The sequence below is a fragment of the Ambystoma mexicanum genome, chromosome 3p, assembly GCF_040938575.1.
Source record: "Ambystoma mexicanum isolate Mex_15411 chromosome 3p, UKY_AmexF1_1, whole genome shotgun sequence".
Taxonomy (NCBI): domain Eukaryota; kingdom Metazoa; phylum Chordata; class Amphibia; order Caudata; family Ambystomatidae; genus Ambystoma; species Ambystoma mexicanum.
In genome coordinates, this window is record NC_090925.1 from 322700963 (window position 1) to 322722161 (window position 21199).

Consider the following 21199-nt stretch of genomic DNA (forward strand, 5'->3'; position numbering starts at 1 on the left):
GATTAGCACCCACATATTTTTCCATTATTGCTTGGCCTTTCACCGTCTCAACCCCTGTGTAGCCCTCTGTCCAGGGTCAATCAGCCTGACTTCAGACTCCCCCTTCCAGGCCTCCTCACTTATCCAGCCTCCAAGTCCACGTCACTCCCACGGAGGATAAGTATCTTTTACCTCTCCTCTTCCTCATGGATGCCCCCTGTACACTCCACATTATCCCTTGAGGGCCACTCAATGCCTGCGTGGACTACATGCTCCCTGATAGCCGTACTCATCTTCCTGCCTTTTATGTGCCCCATGCGTCTCAGCACACAATCTCTTCCATTGCTCATATTTGGGGCAAAGAGGCCTCCCACACCGTCCTCGAGCCTTACGACTCCCAATGGCACACTTTGCGCACCCGGGACAGCACAGATCTCCTTCAGGTGGTCGGACCCACCTCAGTCCAGGTGGGACACAAACCCCCACCCCCCCACTGAATGCTGACTTGCTCCCACGCCTCCAACCACTCTCCTCAGGGTCTCCCTGTTCCTGTGAGGACCCTCTTGCCCTCTTACCGCCGTCATGGCTTTGCTACGTCTCACCGGGAGTTGGGCATCGACTATGAGCAGAAAAGTCCCCAGTCAACTCTGGCTGTTGTTCGGACCCCTCTCTGTACCGGTCTGCCTCGTTGCCCGGCTCAGACATATCTCAACACTCTCCTTCTGTCCTACCCGGAGATCAGGATCCCCTGGAGGAGGCCAGTAGCGGTACTGCTCCTCCCGCTTGGCAATCCCGACGTTGGTCTGTGTGAGGGTTGCCACTATCCTCCCCGTGGTGCACACCACCAGGTGGGGCCCCCTACGCGCTAGTGTTCCTTTACGCTGTAAGCCACTCTAGGGTCCTCCATAAGCAGGCTGCCTCCTTCTGACTGATATGGCTGCTGTTTCACTTGACCCAGAGCTTTCACCCTCTCAGCGACTGCCCTGCTGTCGTTTCACCAGTGCCCTGGTGTCCTCAACCGTGCAGGGAGTCACGCCAACTTCGCTTCCCCTCATATTAAGCTAAAACTATGATTTTTCAGTCATGGAGCTCTGAGCTGCACATCTAACATCGCTCGGCTCCTGGCCATGCCCGTTGAAGGAGGAGAAATGACTTACCGTAAAGTTCCCTCTATGGCTTCTTCTCCTGCAGATTCCTCATCTGATAGATATTCGCTCCAGCTTCACTGTTTCGGAAGATTTTCGACAGGGTGCATTAGTGGTCCTCGACCCGGCCATCGACCATCGATCCGTCTTGCTCGGCGTCTGGTCAGGCATCATATAAATACCACGTCACTACGCCCCGACCTCAGTTTCCCCTTTTTTGCAAAGCAACAAACAACTGTATAGGAAAAAAAGAGAACCAACGGGCTAATGAGCCCTTAAAAAGAAAGTAACTACAAACCTCCAAAGGTGGAACAATTGAGCAAACACTACAAGTAGTGTTGTTCTAAGAAACTGTGGCAGGAAGACAGAAAATGGACACAGAGCATCATCATCAAGTTAACGTGAAGGAGAAGATCCGCACCAACCACCGACTTTCTGAGCGGGGATGGATGGGAGGGAGATGAGGAATGTGCGGGAGAAGAATCCACAGAAAGAACATTACGCTAAGTAATTTCTCCTTCAATGGATTGCCTTTCTCCAGCAGATTCATCATCTGATAGACTGCCGAAGCAGTAAATGAAGGAGGCTGGCAGAAAGCTATACAAAGAAATTCTGCAGCACTGCTCTGCCAAAACGTGCATCAGAAGTAGGAGCCACATCCAGGCTGTAGTGCTTGGCAAAGGTATGCAGGGATTACCATGTCGCAGTGTGACAAATCTCCGGGACAGGGACTCCCCTCTGCAATGCTGTGGATGCTGATACTCCCCTTGTGGAATGGGCCCCGATGCCGGCTGGTAATTTCTTCCCAGTGGCCTGGCCGAATTCATCTATGCAGAAAATTATCCAACGGGATAGAGTCTGCTTGGTTACGGGCAGGCCCTTTCGGGCTAAGGGAAAGGCCACAAAGAGCTGGTCAGTTCTCCTGAAATCAGCAGTCCTGGCGATATAATAACCCAACGCCCTCTTCGGGGCTAGGCGATGTAACCGTTACTCCTGCTAAGAAGGGTGCGGCGGATGATAGAAGACCAGAAGGTCGGTGGCCTGTGACAGGTGAAATTCTGCGACAACCATGGGGAGGAAGACAGGCCTTACCCTAAGTGAAACTTTCTCCGGGATAAAACACAGGAAAGGTGCCTTACAGCACAAGGCCTGCAGTTCACTCACCCGCCAAGCATATGTAATAGACACCATGAAGGCTATTTTCAAAGAGAGAAGCCGTAAGGGACAAGAGTGCATAGGCTCAAAAGGGAGCTGCCATCAAAAATGTCAGAACCAGATTAAATTCCCAATCTGGGACAACAAGGGGAGTTGGCGGAACATTATTTACAAGGCCTTTCAGGAATTGTGCAATTAACGGGATCGCAAAAACGACCCTTGAAGGCCTGAAGAGGCCATTGGCAGAAGGAACTCCATCACTCTAGTGGTGGGGCAAGAGATGGGGCCAATCTTCTGTTCCCTGCACCACGTCTCAAATCCTCTCCATCTGCATGCATACAAAGATCTTGTAGATGGTCTCTGTGCAGCCAGCAACACCTCAAGTAATTTCTCACAGAGGTCCCAGTCATCACATCTCATCCTCTCAAGAGCCATGCATGTAGGTTGAGTGTTTCCGGGGTCGGATGGAGTATCCGACCTTCCGACTGTGTTAGGAGATCCGGACATCGAGGCAACCGGTGAGGTGGACAGATGGACAGATCCAAGAGGTCGGAATACCACGTTCTTCTCACCCAGTCCGGGGTGATCAAGATCATGGTGGTACGAAACCTCTTCAACCTCCGGAGAACCCACGGAATGACGGGAATAGGAAAAACGTGTAAAGGAGAGGGAAGGTCCAATCCACCAGAAAGGCGTCCCCCAGTGCACCGTTCGCTGGGAATTCCCTCAAGCAGAACTGTTCGCATTTCCTGTTGGATTCCGTTGCAAATAGATTCACTGCTGGGATACCCCAGACAGCGAAGACCTCCTCTAGGACTTCCTCGCACACTTCCCAGGCATGAGAGACCGTGCTCTGCCTGCTCAGAGCATCCGCCAAGTTGTTCTCTGTGCCCGCCTGATGAACTGCTGAGACCAAGATCCTGTTCTCCAGCAACCAGAACCAAAGCATCATCGCCTCCGTGCAAAGGGGGCGGGAGTGCACACCACCTTGCTTGCTGAGATAAGTGCATTGCTACTGGGTTGTCCGTCAGAACAAGAACATGTTTCCCCTGCAGAGACGGGGCAAATGCATCCCGGGCTAGCATGATAGCTCGCAACTCCAGCCTGTTGATATGCCACCTGGCTTCTGTCGTTGACCAGAGGCTGCTCACCTGCAAATCCTCGCAGTGAGCGCCCCAACCCTTCAAAGATGCATCCGTGACCACTCGGGTCTGAGGCCAAAGACACCAGAAGTGTTCCCGTGCCAAAAGACGATTACGGTCCGTCCACCAGGACAGGTCGTTGACCACTTATGCGGACATCCTGAGGAGATCCGAGAGACAGCCGAGGTACTGAGACCACTGATCCCTCAGTAGCCATTGTAGGGATCTCTTGCGCAACCTGGCCTCTGGCACTAGAAAAATGCAGGAGGACGTGAGGCCTAGCAGGCGGAGGAAGGAAGCCGCTGCTAGTGTGGCATGGTTCCCGAACAAGTCGACCATCTGTGTCAAGCTGACTAGTCTCTCCTCGGGAGGGAAGGCCTTCTCCACCCAGGTATCTAGGACTGCTCCGATGAACTGGAGCCACTGGACTGGTGTCATGTAGGACTTCTTTAAGTTTAGGGAGAAGCCCAGCTTGTGCAGCAGCAAGCAGGTGTCCTCTAAATGGGACAAGACCTGCACTACAGACTTCCCTCGGATAAGCCAGTTGTCCAGATATGGAAATATATGGACCCCAGAACTACTGAGGTGCGCCCCAACTACCGCCATGACTTTGGTGAATACCCTTGGGGCAGAGATAAGACCAAAGGGAAGTACCTTGAACTGATAGTGCACATCTGTGTGCTGTGAGCGAGCGGTGGGGCGATCGGCTCAGGTGGGGGGGGTCAACTTCCACCACTCTAGCAAGGTTGGGTCCTGCGGCCAAAGCGGCCCCCGTCTTCTCCCCCCCTCTCCCATCCCAGCGACCACCAGCACATAACCACTGTAAGAGGGGCCCTCCCTCCCAGACGCCCGCCGTGTGCGCAAGCAGCGGGGCGTTTGGGTCAAGGGAGGCCCCACAGATACGTCCGCGTCCGGAGGCGGTGAAAGGAGGACCGAGACACAGCGGGACTTCTCTGTCCTGTCCCGCCCCCTTCCCCTCCCACCGGCCACAACTGCAGGGGGCTTTCTCCGTCTCCCCCCCTACAACTCTTGCCCCCCCAATCCCTGCGGGAAGCGGTGGGGGACCCAACCCTATAAAAAACCCAAGGCCCACCCCCCACTTGCGGTTGGGGTCCCCCACGGTGAGGGAGGGGACTCACACATCAATCAGCACCGCGGGAGTGCCATAAACCCGCACATTTAAGCACGCAAACGGGGCCACTAAGACTGCTGGAGCCCCAACAAGCGACGAGGTGAAGAAAGACCCCCCCACCAATTGACATAGGGGGAAATCCCCTTGGGGAACAAGCCTGGGGATCTGGTACACCCGCAGGTAGCTATAAAGGCGGACACAACACACTGGCACAGTGGCCATCCCGGGGACCACGTGGGTGGCATCCAGGAGACTGGAACAGAATCTGCGACACACACCACGCAGACCTGGGGCAATAAAGGAACCCGCCCCGAAACCACCCCCAACTAGGGATCCAGGACATTAAAAACCCCCCATCATTGCTAATAAACCATTGGCAGATACACCAACATACCAAACCACGGCAAAGGTGCATACCCCACGCAGGAAATCCCCCCAGAAGCAAGGAAGGAGACTGCACCTCAGAAAAGATCTGAGAAATAAAGACTTACAATCCCTGGGGACGACCTGGTGAGGGAAACAACAAAGGCACTAACCATGGGCAAAGACCTGCCCCGCAGAGGGGCAACGCATAATAAGTTGGACAAATACACAACTTGCACACCAGCAAGGCTCCCCGGACCAGCAAATGAGGGGGCGGAGGAGGCCAGGGGTGGCGACACGGACCTGGCATTGTCACTCATGGACATTATGGCAGAGATAAACAACTCCCGGACCTCGGTGGAGGCAAAAATCGATGGCCTGACCTCTGAGGTGTCATTCCTAAGACAGGATCTGAGGAACCTAACCTCCAGGGTAGAAGAAGAAGAACAAAGGATATCTGAATCAGCGGACACTGTTAAGAACCTGGGGGACCGATTGGAACAAGTGGAAAAGAAAATCACCCTCCTGGAACACAGAGCCGAGGACAGCGAGGGAAGATCCCGCCGCAACAACCTCCACATTCTCGGCCTGCCTGGGAAAGAAGAGGGACCCTCCATGGAACTCTTCCTGGGAGACTGGCTAACAGATCTGATGGCCCGAAGAAACTCTCAAAGTTCTTCTCAATTGAAAGAGCGCATAGGGTCCCGACAGGCAGACTGCTTCCCGGGGCACCCCCCGGGCACAGTGATCGCCAAACGTATGAACTATAGAGACCGGGACACACTCCTCCAGATGGCGAGAGCAACAGGCCCAATTACTTACAATGGTAACCGGATCGGCTTCTTCCCCGACTACACGAGGGAAGTCCAGAAGTCACGGCAATTGTATGACTCCGTTAAGAAGAAGCTGGCGTCCCTGAATATCAAATACGTATTATTCTTCCCGGCAACCTTCAAAGTTTACCACAAAGGGGTGGTCCAGGTGTTGCACAACCCTAGGGAAACCTGGGACTGGCTCGAATCACAGGTTCTCTCTACCCACACCCTGCCAGCCCAAGAAAAGAAGCACCCGAGAAAGTGACAAAGGCACCCGCCACCCCCCCCGAGCAGTTGACACCACCACGAGGGACGGACGAGACGCATGCAACACCGGCTGAAAGTGGGCCCACTTGAGAACCCAGACAAACAAATCAAAGCCCACAGGGATCAAGGAGCAACTTTGAAGCCGGGTGGCCCGGGCAGAGAGGAACCTAAAGCAGCACGCCTCCCCCTCCACCCGAGTGCAGAGTGGCTACAGGCTGCACGAGTTGGGACACTTGGTCCTCCTGACCACCTACAGTATTTAGTTCATGGTTCGGTTGGTTTGGGCGACGGGTACTTCAAGTTGGGGGGGAAGTGCAGGGTGGGGGGAGTTTAGGAGTTTCAGTTACTAAAGGAAAAGGCTCACGGACAGTAAACACACCAGTGATCTGCGACATGCCACATCATAAATATCCTGGCTGCAGAAGTATAGGAAATGGGCATACCACGCCTGAGGACCCAAGCATGTCCACTCATACTCAAACCGAGCCGACCTCAAGTTTATTGTTCAAAGTTTCAAGGTTTGTACGCAAAGCACACCATTACATAACTACAGCGAGAGGGACCACGAAGGGGCACCAGAGCCTGGAACAGAACAACACACTGCAAGTGACAAAGACATGGAAGTCACATCACATCCTTCGGCACCACCACACAGGAGGACACACGCAGACGTAGCCAAAACAAGACAGATCTCCCTATTGACCTGGAATGTGAACGGTATGGGGTCAAGGATAAAACGGAAATTGGTGCTTCAATATCTCAACAAGCACTCCCCGGACGTTGCATTTATCACTGAAACCCACCTCATGGGTACTACCAGTGGCTACTTCAGGAAATCCAACTACCCACACACATACATGGCAGGGTTCTCTAGAGGCTCCAGAGGAGTCATGATCCTCCTACACAAGCGGGTCCCATTTAAGACCAATAAAGCGATATCAGACCCTCAGGGCAGGTTTGTGATAGTGCTTGGAGAGATGGGCGGAGAAACCTGGGGCCTCATTGAAGTGTACGCACCTCCCACGCTTACGACGGAACTCCTCACCGAGCTCCAACCCATCATGCTGAAAGAACAGGCTGACGCGTGGGCAATTGGAGGAGACTTTAATGAGGTCATGGACATTGGACAGGACAGAACGCACATAGGCAACATGACTGCCGACACCCCGACCAAGATGTCCGCCTTCGCGGACGCAATGGGACTATTGGACACGTGAAGGACAATCCACACATCAGAGAAGGGTTACTCATTCTATTCCAACGCGCATAGAACCCTCTCCAGTTCTCCAGACACCCCAAAGAACATGATTTCGGATCACTCCTCCCTACTGATCAAACTCAAGGGGAAACAACAGAAGCAGGACCCCACCTGGCGTCTAAGTGCCTACTATCTGGGAATACCGGAAATAATGAAAGGTTTTACAGATAAAACGTCAGAATACTTCGACTTAATCATAGAGGAGGTCGCCTGTCCAACCGTGCGGTGGGAAGCATACAAAGCTGTTCTGCGAGGGGAGGCGATTTCCCTGGTATCTGCACACAGAAAACAGCATAACGAGGCAATCATAGAAGCAGAGACCCAAGTGACCTGACGAGAGGAGCAACTGTTGGAAGAGGGAACCCAGGAGGCACAGGATGCCCTAACGACAGCTCAGACAATCCTAAAGGACCGGGCCCTGGACAATGCCCAAACTGCCCAATGGGAAATCCGAAGCCAGATATATGAAAGGGGGGACAAGGCCTGCAAGACCCTGGCCTGGCTAGAATGACGAGAACAGAGTAAGGGTCGAGTACGGGCCATTCAAACCCAAGAAGGAGAAACTCTAACGGGCGATTCCGAGATCGCTGAGGCCTTCGCCGACTATTACGAACTATACTCTCCACCAGCAGAGGACCCCACACCAAGCGCTCCACGCTTCTTTGAACAGATCGGGATCCCCCAACTCCCCAGACCACAAACAGAACAACTAGACGCCGAGATTACGGAAGAGGTAATCGGGTAAGCACTATCACAGCTACAATCAGGGAAGACCCCAGGCCCCAATGGCTTCCCGATAGAAATCTGGAAGCAATTAGGTGCAACCACAACGAAACACATGCATTGCATGTTCCTTCGCAGCAGAGAGCAGGGCTACCTCCCCCCGGCCCTCAGGAAAACAAGCATCGAGGTCACCCCCAAAGTAGGGAAACCCCCAGAACACTGTGCCTCGTACAGGCCAATATCATTAATTAATTAATGGGGAAGCCAAAATACTCGCTAGAGTTCTGGCCAACAGGCTGCTCGGGGTGATCGAATCTCTAGTCCACCCGGACCAATGTGGCTTTATGCCTGACAAATCCACAAGAATGAATCCCCGCAGGGTCCGGGTGGCCTTAGACAGATCGGCAGAGATCCCAGAACCGCTCGGCCTCATTGCGGTTGACTTCGAAAAGCCCTCTGACTCGGTAGGATGGGAGGCCCTATGGGACATAATGCAACGCATGGGATTTGGGCACTACTATGTGTCGTGGACTAAACTCCTATACACCCTCCCCGTAGCATCTGTGCGGGTCAATGGGAAATCATCAAGGACATTCCGGCTGGGTCGGGGGACCAGGCAGGGCTGCTCCTTCTTGCCTCTACTATTCCTTCTCGCCATTGAGCCCCTAGCAATCAGACTACGCACAGACACAAGATGGACGAGGTTCGCCTGGCCCACGGGAGGGGAGGAGCATGTCTCACTATATGCAGACAATCTCCTGATCTTTCTGAGCAAACCAGTAACCTCCTGCCCGACGGTAACCAGGACCCTGGAGGTGTACCAACACTTCATGGGCCTCCGGGTAAATACACAGAAAACAATATATTTTCCAGTTTAAGGGGGAGAAGAAGCGATCCCAGACCCCTGCACGTACTCAGTCTCGATACTAGGTTTTACCTACCTGGGTATACAGATAACCACCACACCAGATGACTTCCTCAAACTGAACCTATGACCAATAATGGATAGATTTGAAAAAGACGTTTATCACTGGCAAACCCTCCCTTTCTCACTGTTGGGTAGGGCCGCACTATTTAAAATGTTGGAGCTCCCGCGATTTCTATATGTCCTCCAAAACGCCCCACTCCCAATCCCGGCTGCCACATTCACTGACATTGATAAGTCCCTAAGCACGTTGTTCTGGAGCGGGAAACAAGCCCACATTGCCCCCAAAACACTTTGTCGATCAGTGTGGGAGGGAGGCATAGGATTGCCGACATCCGCATATACTACTGGGCCGCACAACAGGTGTGGTAAATGACTGGCTACACGCGGATCCAACGCTCCCACATATCCGGATCGAAACAATAGACACCGGCCTTCCACCTCCTCTACAAATACTATACGACAACAAAGGAAACCTGAAGGGGGTCCCCAGGAGATCAATGCACACCCGTCGAATCTGGAGGGAGATACACAGACACATTGGCTGGGAGAATAAACCAACCCTGATCCAGCCCCTATGGCACAATGCACACCGTCCCGAAATCCTGCGAATGGGCCACTTTGACACCTAGGAGAGGAAAGGGATATCTACACTGGCGGACATAATCCACGAGGGCCAACTGAGAGACTTTGATACACTGAATGCAACGCATGGACTAAGGCCTATGGACCACTTCAGATATCTCCAACTCACACACGCCATCAACACCCAATTCCAGGACCTCACCGACATACCCGCATGCTGCCCCCTAGAAACAAACACTCTTCCACAGCGAATCTCCTCCAAGGCCACCTCCACCCTCTACCAGGTGATTAACTCTGTCAGCTCTGGGGAACTCACGCACCTCCAAGGGAAATGGGAGCAAGACTTGGGGGCATTGGTAACAGAAGAATGGGTGGAGGCACTGATGTCCCCACGCGAGATTGGAATAGACGCAAAAATCAGACTGATACAACTCAAGATCCTGCACAGATCGTACTACGTCAGAACACAAACATCCAGATTGGGGGGGGGGGGATGACGATGCAACCTGCCTCTGCTGCAAGAGAGCAGAGGGCACCTTTTACCATATGGTCTGGGAATGTGGGGTATTGCAAGAATTTTGGACAGCGTGCCTGTCGCGCCTCTCCAGAGTGCTGGGAGTCCCAATCCTGCATGACCCCAAACTCATCCTACTGGGAATAGCGGTAGAAACTGACCTCACCAAATACAAAAGGGCATTTCTAAGTTTGGCATTGGGGCTGGGAAAGAGACTAAAGGCAAGCACCTGGGGCTCTGCGGACAGAATAGTGATCGACTGATGGTCCAATGAAATGGACAGGTGCGCCTCCCTAGAAAGACGCATCTACACGGTGAGGGGGTGCCCCCGGAAGTTCCTCAAGATATGGGGGAAGTAAGTGGGAGGAACAGGTATAAAATCAGGAACCGCGAAGACCCTGGACACGCTCTGCACCGCCGCACGACACAGCACGCCTACCCCTCCTTCCCCCTTCGAAGGATTGACCATCAACTGCAATGTCAAGTGTTACGCTCTCGCTGTTAACTCGCTCTACTGTGATTGTAATCTGTATAAGTGCTGTTTTCTCATGTTGAAAATAATAAAAAGAATTTAAAAAAAATAAAAAACAGCCATAGTGGGATAAGGAAGGGCAATAGTGGGCCCTTCAAAGGCTTAGACTTTGAGGTAGTAGAGAGAGAGATCAGCGCAGCAGGGGAGCACCAAAGATAAAGGGTTCCTGAAAACACAATAGGAAAGGAGAAATTACAACATGTGGCGTAGTGCGTCTCGACATGGTCTCTCCACTCCCTTGTGTCTCCCTTGTGTATTGACCGTGCCACTCCTCGACTGTGGAGGTGACGTGGATCACTGCATTCAAAGAATGCACTACGCCGACTTATCTCAGTTCCAACCCCCCTCCTGAATGAACGAAAGAAGACTAAGACATTTTAATCAGATTTCAACACCAATTCAAAAAATCTCTTTTTGTGTGAGGAATAAAAGCCAATTAAGCAAAACAAGTACCAAACCAGGACATCATTTTTTTTTCTTTTTTAAAAAAAGTGGCACAAAAGCGCAATCTCCAGCTTTCATAGAGGGTTAGGCAGGGCGGGTAGTGAGGAATCTGTGGGAGAAGAATCCATAGAAAAAACCTTACCGGCAAGTCATTTCTCCTTCAATGAATTGCATTCTCCCACAGATTCCTCATCTTGATAGATTCCCAAAGCAGTGCCCTTAGGAGGAGGAAAAAATGGAAGCTAAATGAAGGCGCTCTGCAGTAGTGCACCACTAAATTGGGCAATTAGTGCCTAAAGCCAGGTCCAAGCTGTAGTGTTTGGCAAACGTGTGCAACGAAGCCCACACCACAGCCTGACAAAGGTCTCTCAGCAGCACCTTTCTCTGAAGGGACGATGAGGCTGCTACAACCCTTTTTGGAGTGAGTCCTTAACCGTGTCGGTATTTCCTTATTCACTCCCTGGTCATTCAGCTATGCACAATATGATTCAGCTGAAAATTGTCTGTTTTGTAACCGCTCGTCCGAGCATAGACTGGAAAAATCAACAAAAAGCGGATTGTCCCTCCTAAAGACACTAGTTTTAGCCATTAAAAAAATCAACGGCATCTTAGGATCAAGCCTATGGATCCTTCTCCTCATCCTTGGAAGGACAATGTGGCAGGAAAAACACTGGAAGGTCCACACTTTGACAAATGTGAAAGTCTGAAGCAGCCTTCTGCAAAAAATATGGTATGTCTATCAAGGAATACCTTCTCCTTAAAGAATTTTATGAAAGGCGGTTTACAAGAGAGCCCTTGCAGCTCACTAACATGTCTAGTGGGTGTGATTGCCACCAAAGTGAGGAGCCTAACAGAGGTGGAATTCTAAGGCTCAAAAGGAACTGTCATCAAAAACACCAGAACTAGATTCAAAACCAAACAAATGGTGTAGGAGGGAATTTATTTACAAGGCCCTACAAGACCCTTCAAAAGCTGGGCAATGACAGATATGGAAAATAAGGAAGCCTGCATTGGTGTTCTCTTGAAAAGAGATAGGGCAGCCAGATGGCCTTTCACCGTGCCCTTTTGAAGCCCCGGCTTGGCCAGGGTCAACAAATTGTCATCATAGTGGAGGCTGGACACGCTAAAGGGTCTCCCCTTTCTCCTTACACCACACCACAAACTTTCTCCACTGGCACACATACAGTGACCTTGTGGACAGTAGTCTGCGTGCAGCCAGCAATAGCTCCAAAACCTCATCATCTAGGTTCCAGACCTCACAAGAGCCACGCATGTAGGTTGAGAGGTCCCGGGTTCGTGTTAAGCACCCTGCCCTCCACCGGGGACAAGAGGTAAGCCTAAAATGAAGCTGTAGAGGTGGACAAACGGCCAACTCCAGAAGGTCAGGGTAGCATGTCCTCTTCACCCAATCCGTGGCGATTAGGATCAGGTGGGCCCGGAACCTCCTGAGAAACCACGGGATGACCGGTCTCAGTGGAAACACGTAGTGGATTGAAGACCCACTCCACTAGGAACGCACCCCCCAGTGCCCACCCTCAGGGAACTGTCAGCATTTCGCATTGTCCTTTGTCACAAATAGGTCCACAGCGGGGGTTCCCCACAGGGAGAAGATCTTCAAGATGACCTGCGGGCAAATCTCAAACTCATGAGAGACCATTCTCTGCCTGCTCAAACCTGCTGCCAACACAATTTCCACCCCAGCCAAGATGTTGTTCTACAGTCACCAGAACGAGAGCCGGATGGCCTCCCTGCACATGGGCGGTGACTGCCCACCTCTTTGCTTGCTGAGGAAATGCATGGCCACTGTGTGGTCCGTTAAGGCAGCACCTTGAACAGATAGTGATTGTCCCACATGAGGAACCTTGGGAACCTCCTGTGCTTTTGGTGTATTGGGACATGGAAATAAGCGTCCTGCATATCTATTGACACCAGCCAGTCCTGAAATTTGAGAGTGTGGAGAATTTCTCTCAACGTTACCATCCTGAATTTGTCTTTCCTCAGGAACTTGTTTAGAGCCCTGAGGTCCAGAATGGGACGCAAACCAGCTCCCTTCTTGGGTACCAGAAAATACCAGGCCGATCCTTTTCTGTTCAGGAGGTACCTCTTCCACGGCACCCTTCAACAACATGACTCTCAGTTCTTCCTGGAGCTCCTGTCCCTGTTGGATTGGGGGAGGTGGAGGTCTGTCTGGAGGCCGCTTTAGAAAAGCGCAGACAATAACCCCACTGAATCAACTGCAGGGCTCAGGCATCAGAAGTTATTTCCTGCCACTGGGGCCAATGCCCTTCCAACCATCAGCCAACTGGCGCATCGTGGGAGGGAAAAATCAAAGCGGTTTAGAGGGCCCTCTACCCCTTCCGGGACGCGAGCAATGCCTCTGCCCTTACCTGGCTTATGGGAGATGCGCCTTCCTGCCATAGGGTACATAACGTCTACAGCCTCTGCCCCTGGAGGCAGGTTTGGCCGGCTACACCGTTAGACCCATTGATTTAGCACCCAACTTGAATTCCTTACATTCCTCTAAAGATTCGTCTGCTTTCTGACCAAAAAGCAAGTCACCTTCAAAAGGCATGTCCAGCAGCCTCTTCTGAACATTCGGAGAGAAGCCAGAGGTTTTTAAATAGGCTTGGCGTCTCATTACTACTGCTAAACCCATTGCTCTGCCAATGCAGTCCGCTACATGCAGGCCCGTTGGCATGGACAACTTGGCTACCCTCCTTTGGATCCTCCACCTTCCATAAGCCAAAGGGGTACTTGGCGAATCCACAGGCTATGTTAGTGGCTTTGAGCGCCATGCTGCCAGAGGTGAACACCTTTCTGGCCAATGCGTCTGATTTCGTAGGCAGATTGAAAGTGGATGCCGCAGGTCTGGTGGAAATATTGGCAGCCTGTATAACCAACCCTTCTGGGGAAGGGTGTGTGGCGAGGAAAGAAATGCCTCCTCTTGCCGGCGGTATCCAGTTAGAATATCTAGAAAAAAATTCAAATGCAAAAATGTCCAAAAAAATTACGTCGAAAAAAAATGTGAATGTGTTTTTTTTCAATTTGTATGTTGTTTTTGGGTTTTGCTAGGAAAAATAAACTGGTAGTTGGGGGGGGAACCCCCCTCCATTTTTTTTTTTTTTTTTTTAAACATTCGTATTTTTCTTCATTCTTTTTTTTTCGACAGTCGACATTTTCACTATAAACCCTTGTCGGCCTATACTTACCTGTAAAATTGGCAATCACAGGGGTAATAGCACAAGGGCGTTGCCATAGGAGGCTAAAGGGTCTGCAATGGCTGGGTTGAATGGCATGTTATGCTCAACTGTAGATCCTTCGTCCAAAATTTCACTAAGCTCGTTCCCCTGAAGAGCTGTGGTGGACACATTCAACCCAAGGGTGTCAACAACCCTGTGAACCAGATCCCTCAACTTGATATTAGCATGGGTACAGGGCTGGCTCTGTTGTAACTCAAGGTCTGGGGATGTATCCAGACCACTCGAGTCTTTTAGACCCTGAGCTAGGGCCAATAAATCAGCCTGGTCATCGAAATAATCGACGACGCCGGCTCCAGTGTAGACGGGGTTGACTGGGTCATCAACGCCAAATATGGATTGCATGGAGTCGAAGAAACCCGATCTCCACAGTGGCACAAAGGAACCGTCGCTGACTGACTGTGCTGAACGTTTGAGAATAGGTTTCGAAGCCGAAGCTTTCGATGCAAAGGTTCTTTCAGTGCAGAGGGATGCTCTGATAACCGATGGGCGTTGCGGGCCTCGGCCTTAGAGCGACTTATGCCTGGTAGGCGTGATGCCCAAATGTATTCTCGATGTTGATGATGGAATGGCTGGATTGGGGTGGGAGCACTGCTTCTGCCGCCAAAGCTTGCTGGTCGGGGGACAGAGCCACACCTACAGCAGCTTGTTGCCTAAACATATCAAGCATGGAAGTTTTAAAGCTTTCCCACTGTTCCAGAGTTGTCGGCCACTCTGAGGGCTTACCTCGATCCGACGACGGAAAACATACAACTAGGTACAAAAAAAATATTGAGTAAACTAGAGTTGTGTTCCTGATGCAGCGTGCAACGGTGCAGAAAAAAGGAACTGAAGCATGAGGCGTAGTGACGTGCTATAAATACAAGACGCCTGACGTCACTTCCGGAGCCAGCGATCGAGAATTGAGCAAGATGGATCGACAGCCGAGTCGAGGTCCAGTACGCTCCCTGTCGAAAAAGTTTCCAAACAGCAGAGCAGGATGAGATAACTATAATTATAATAATTGGGTATTTATAACATGCTTAATACCCAGAGGTGTCTAAGCGCGGACCAGGTATCGAACCAGTCTTGCTCTGAGTAGTCTTGCTTCCAAGGCGAGCACGTTGCCATTGAGCTATCGTACCAGATATCAAGATGAGGAATCTGTGGAAGAAAAGCAATCCATTGAAATATGGGTTTGCGTACAGCTTTCAAAGCACTGTGGATGGAATTCCCTGTTGAAACCAACAGCGAACCCATGATAGGGTATCTTATGACTGCACATGGAACCCGAGGCATTGTCTCCACTTTATAGAGCATGGCTCAGAGCCGGACCCCGAACCCCTAATGGCACTCCGATCCAAATGGAAGAGGGACATGGATCTCGAAATAACTGAGGTCTGAGGCGATGTGTGGGCAAACCTGTGAGGTTTCTTATAACTCCCCATTACGCCTAATACAGCTCAAAGTTCATATGTTGTGGAGCTGCCCAAGTTTGGACGGGTATTGAGACGAGGTATGTACCATACTCACTGATATGATTGGCAGTGGATGTGAGGCCACCCCCATGCAATGCATGTTTCATGTGTTTGATGATTTAGCAGACTCCAGGCGTAAACTGATTAGTATATGTTTGTTATTGGCGTGAGCTGCCTGCTGCTGCACTGGCTTAAGTCCACTGTTCCGTCATTTAAGCAATGGCTGTGGGCCTTCACCAGGGTCAGCAACACTGAGGACCAAATTGCATCCTAACAGCCAGCAGGCAATCGGCTAAGAGATTTATGGCAACCCTTCCGTTTCCTTCTTTTGCAGATGCAGGACTCCTCCTAGATGATCTACTGAACTGCTCAGTGCTGGTCCTCTATCACTTCGTTTGCACCCCAGGTGGGCCACCACCTGATCTTTTTTCCTTTCCATGTCTTTGTGGATATTGTTGACTTTTTATTTCTTCCACTGCCTAAGTACATTTGTTACTAACTGTTACTGCGATGTGTATACTTTGTTTATATATGTTATGCTACCAAGTAAGATGGAGAAATTACTTTATTCTTCCTATGGATTCTTCTCCTGCAGATTCCTCATCAGATCGATATCCCTTTCAGCGTCAGCTGCTCGGAAAAACATTTGACAGGGGGCGTTGTGCACCTCGACTCGGTCATCGATGCACCTTGACTCGACGTAGTGCTGGTCTACTCCGTAAATTACACCGGCTGCCATAAATATATGGCGTCACTATGCCCCTGTATCTCAGTTCCTTTTTTCCACATGCTCAGCACGCTGCACTAGGAACGGCTCTCACGAGAACATTCTCACTGTTTTCTTTGCTTTTACGAATCGGAATTCAATGTGTTTGCGATATGCCAAGTCCCAAGACAACTGGTTTTAAGAGGTGAAAAATTTGCAACCTGAAAATGTCTCTGACCCGCACAGGATTTGCGTGTGTTGCCTTGGCGCTGATCACGTCATCGAAGATTGCGGGTTGTGTCAGAAGATAAACCCAAAGTAATTGCGGGAGGGGGTTGCAAAACTCAAGTTAGGGCGCCCACCATCCAAGTTGCCGGCCCGATCGACCACCAGATCGTCTGAGCAGGAGACGGACCCCCACCCCAGAGAAAGAGGACCGGCGCCACAAGAAGGCTAAAAAGTCCTACTCCAGAAGCCATGCCTCTTCCTCGTCTCACAAGAAGAAGTGTCGTCATCAACGCAGGTATGACTCGGATTCCTGCAAGGAGCGAGGTTAAGTCCCACTCCGGCTCTGGCACGTCCAGGGCCAGGTTGGAAGCATTTAAAGAGCAGATGCTCCAGATGATGAAGGCAGCCACTGCGGGTATGGGTCAACCCTTGATGCAGCAGGCCAACGAGGTCCCAGTTATGCCCATGCTTCCGGTGTCATCAGAGAGGCCGAGTCGAGATCGGTGCCCTCGGGCCTGACACCGACTGTCGCTAAACCGACAATGCCACTGAAGCCGCAGTCGGCGCTGACGCTCTTGCTGACATTGAGGTTGATATCGGCGCTGATACTCGAGGAAGTCACTTGTCCCTAAGTCAAGGACATCTTTCTTTGAGATGATGCACTCCATTTTCAGGGGATCAGGCTCTCTATTTTGAGTCGGTGCCAGGTTGGTCAGGCGGCTGCAATCTTTTTGCCGATCAGGATGACCCCATTAATCTAGCAGAAGGTCTGCAAGACACCAGCGGCTTGGACACCTCGCCCGACATTGAGACATAGCATGCCCACCCCTGTGGCCATGTGAATGCCCAGTACCAAAAAACAGTGGAGAGAGTGGTGGATGCCCTAGGCTTGTGTGCCCTGGCCGATTCACTGTCTGCCTACGAGCTCACATAAAACCTCAATAAGGGCTCGCCAATGGAGAGAGCAATGCTGTTTAATGTGGCCATTGCAGACCCCATTGCCTCCTTGTGGCAAAGACCCTGTTCCACGCCCTCCCCCCGATGGATTCTGAGTTGATAAAATAATACAAACCTGCGAGGGGAGATTCGCCTCTATCTGTCGACCCATCCTACGCCGGAAGGGGTGGTGGTCCAGCCAGCCACGGTTAATACGAGGCTATCCACATCCAACTTTCTGACCGATAGGAGTGTAAAAAGTATGACGCCCAGGCTAAGAAGGCCTTCTCTTCAAGTAGGATGGCTCTGGAGGCTGTGAATGCTTTGTGTACCATTGTCAAATACACACACGACCTATGGAGAACCATACAGGAGACGGCAGAACACATCCCGGCAGGGGAATTGGATTTTGGCAAGGAGGTAGCCTGACAAGCCCTGCAATCGGACCTGGATGTTGCAGATTGTGTGAGCAGGGCTGTGGGGTCAGCAACTGTGATGCACAGGCTAGCTTACCTGCACAGTATAGGGTTTTCCCCAAATGTTCAAGAGAAGAGGGAGAAGAAACTAAAGTTATGAACACTTTGAATCAGAGCTACGAAAGCCATGGAAGTTATTCTGAACTTTGGCAAACCAGGGTGGACAGTCGACCTTACATAAAAAAAACTTGGGCGACAGAAAAGTAACATGTTTGAGGATTACAAAACTTTGGGGAGTCCCAACACCTCCAAGGTTTAACAGAATGACGTTTTTTTGTTTCCAAGAAATCCTGGAGGAATAGAAATGTTCACACCAAGAGACTATTTTCTTTGTTAAAAAGGGAGAGTGAAACCCACAACTACATACAAAGACTGGGAAGGATGTCCTACTGTGTTCAAAGAACTTTGAAGAACAGTCTTGTTGCACAATCCATAAAATTCCAGTGTTGAACCAGGCAGAAGTCTCCCCCAGAGGCCGTGCCCTGGTCTCTATTCTTTTGTTTGGTTTTTCTAAAGTGGTAGGGCCAGTTCGCTGGTTAGGATTTGGTTGAAGGACTTTTATTTTTGGACTTTAACGTACAACCTTAACCCTTGTTTTGCTAGATAGGGAACTTCCCTCATAGAAATAGGCCAAGTTAGGAGTTTTTACTCAGATTTTGAATAAAACCCTTGAATACGTTACTAACCCATCCAACGACTCCTAGTTTGCTACAGTGCCAAATGTTCTGCCATAACCTTTCCTTTTACAGGCCACCCATTAGTATGTACGCTAACTGACCATCGGAACTGCCTAAGATGATTAAAACATGCTTTTTTCCATCACTTCTTTCAGTCGAACTCATGCCAATTATCAATGTTTGCACTCAGATGCTTAAACTCAGAAACTCCTTCCACTTGCCCTCCTGCAATTGCCAACAAATAAAATGTTTTTTTGTGTGGAGGCAAATCATTACAGATTTACTACAATGCATTTCTTGGTTGTTAGCCGTAGAACATAACACTGGTTTCTGCAATAGATGCTGCCAAAAACATTTGTGCAGAACTAAAGAGTATGAAAATTCAACACATGAACAAGGAATTGACCTGGGGCAGGAGAGAAGAAACACATCTCAAGCAGGGCTGCAGACACTTCTGCAGGACAATGATTAAATAGCAAGCTACAAATACACTGCCCTGCTTTTGGCCCCTAGAGCTGCACCATGACCTTTGTTTGTTCATACAAAGCGATCAGCATTTTTAATAAACTGGCTTCTGTGTCCAATGCTTAAGTTTAACCCAAACCAGATAGCTATTGACTAGACTGAATGCATTGTTTATTCTAAAAAGGCTGTATACAGTGATTTGTGCTGCACACCAATGACACCACGCTGGATAAATACATACGTAACAGAGAATTTGAAGACAATGACTGAACAGCTCTAAAGCCAGTTTGGGTTACAGGTAGAATTCCCTCCTCAGCTTTCAACCACGTAATTAACTCGATTTAGTAGGTCTTAGCTAGGGTAACTGCTTACAATGTAAAGTGTCAGCATTGTCTTTTGGTCCTGCCTGTGGTAGAGTGAGGTCCAATCAGTAGGAAAAGAAAGGAAAGCAGAGAGACCCAGTAAGGGATGGAATTTCAGCAATACGATTGTTGGCTTCTTTTGTCTTATTCTCACACTACTAGCCATTCTTACCCTCAACCTCATAGCCCAGCAACCCCCTCGAGTGCTCACCTTGTCTGCGACTGGCTTCACTGCAGGAGATCTGTGGGTGCTCTTGATCCTGATGCAAAAGTGGCTCGCGCTCACATTCCTTTTCACTGCAGTTCTGTGGGCTCCTGACAGCTTGGTACAGCTCCACTTCCCCATCAAAGTTCTTTGGGTTTGGGGGACAACTGACGTGCAACTCTGTTTTAATATCATCCTTGATGCAAGGTTTCTGCAAAACGAATGTATCCGGGTCTGATTGTGGGGCGGTTTTCTTCTGGCTACAGTTTTGAAGACTTGCTGAATCCTCACTCAACTGTAGTTTTGCATCAACTCTGCTGTAAGATTTCTGTTGGCCCACCAGTTGACTATGTTGCAGTGAATTAACCTCCAGATCGCTGCAGGTGTCCTGTGGTGCCATTGCTTTCTCTTGTTGCAGTGGCATACTTTCTCCTTTATTGCAGGGGTTTTGCAGGCCTGTTGAACTTGTGTTCTGCACATTGTTATTATTTTCTCTTTTGCTGCAGTTGTGTGGGTGAGGTAAAATCTTGGGTTGTAGTAGTATCCCCTCTGATTCAAAGCAGGTATCCTGCAGGGGCACTGGATTGGTGGCTTGCAGTTGCTTGCTTTCACCTCCTGTGCAGCAGCCCTCCTGCCCTACTGGGTCACTATTTTGTAAGGACATTGTCATTTCTTTGATGGCAGAGTCCTGCAAGTTCATTGGATAATGTTGCATTGATCTCTCTTCTTCAGTGCAGGAGTTCTGTTGGCCCAGTGAATTGTTAGTTCGTAGTGATGTCTTTTCAACTTCAATGCAGGATTCTTTGGGATCGGGCAGATGGTGGAGATGCAGTGGCATGCACTCACCTTTGTCGCAGGAGTTCTTCAGATCCATAGACTTCTTGCTCTGCAGTGTCTCCATCTCTTCCTCGCCGCAGCATGGTTGCAGAACCATTAAATTGTGTTTTTGCAGTGGTGCCCCCACTTCCTTGGTGCAGGAGTCCTCCTGGCCTGCAGAATCCACCTTCGACTGGGATTTCTTTGCACTGTCAGTGCAGCTTATTCCAGTCAGATCTCTGCACATTTGGTTAAACTGCTGCTTATGATGAGGACGAACAAACCTGTAAAATTCTGAACAGAAGCCCCAGATAAGTCAGTCAAAACGGGAGTTTTCATTGGTAGTTAACACACTTAAATAACTTTTCAAAGCTTGATAAAATACTTCAAATGTGGGGTTGATGAGTACATGGATGATGGTAGTAACTTTAGAGTAGCTCTGGATATCTAACCCTCATGACAGTAACTTACCCTTCTAAAATGAAAAGGAGCAATTTTCTGCCTGACACTCCCCTCAAGGCTCTGTGGCAATGTGGGTAGTATGCTACGTTTTAAGATGTGGGGTCCCTAACCAAGAGGCAAGCACAGAAACAGACACCAATTTCCCAACCTAACTTTAATATACTTGTACGAAC

At 50.2% G+C, this 21199-nt stretch overlaps 1 protein-coding gene across 7 annotated transcripts in view; it reads right to left on the reverse strand.

The window, feature by feature from the left end:
- Positions 1 to 21199, reverse strand: part of RTEL1 (regulator of telomere elongation helicase 1) — a 1752068-nt gene that overhangs the window by 133654 nt on the left and 1597215 nt on the right. For 6 of the 7 annotated variants that reach the window (XM_069650890.1, XM_069650893.1, XM_069650894.1 and 3 more), the window contains one exon: positions 19755 to 20858. The exons of the other annotated variant lie outside the window; for it this stretch is intronic. In XM_069650890.1, the coding sequence (XP_069506991.1) occupies positions 19755 to 20858 (1104 nt within the window). The remainder of the gene's footprint in view (positions 1 to 19754; positions 20859 to 21199) is intronic. 7 annotated transcript variants of the gene reach the window in all.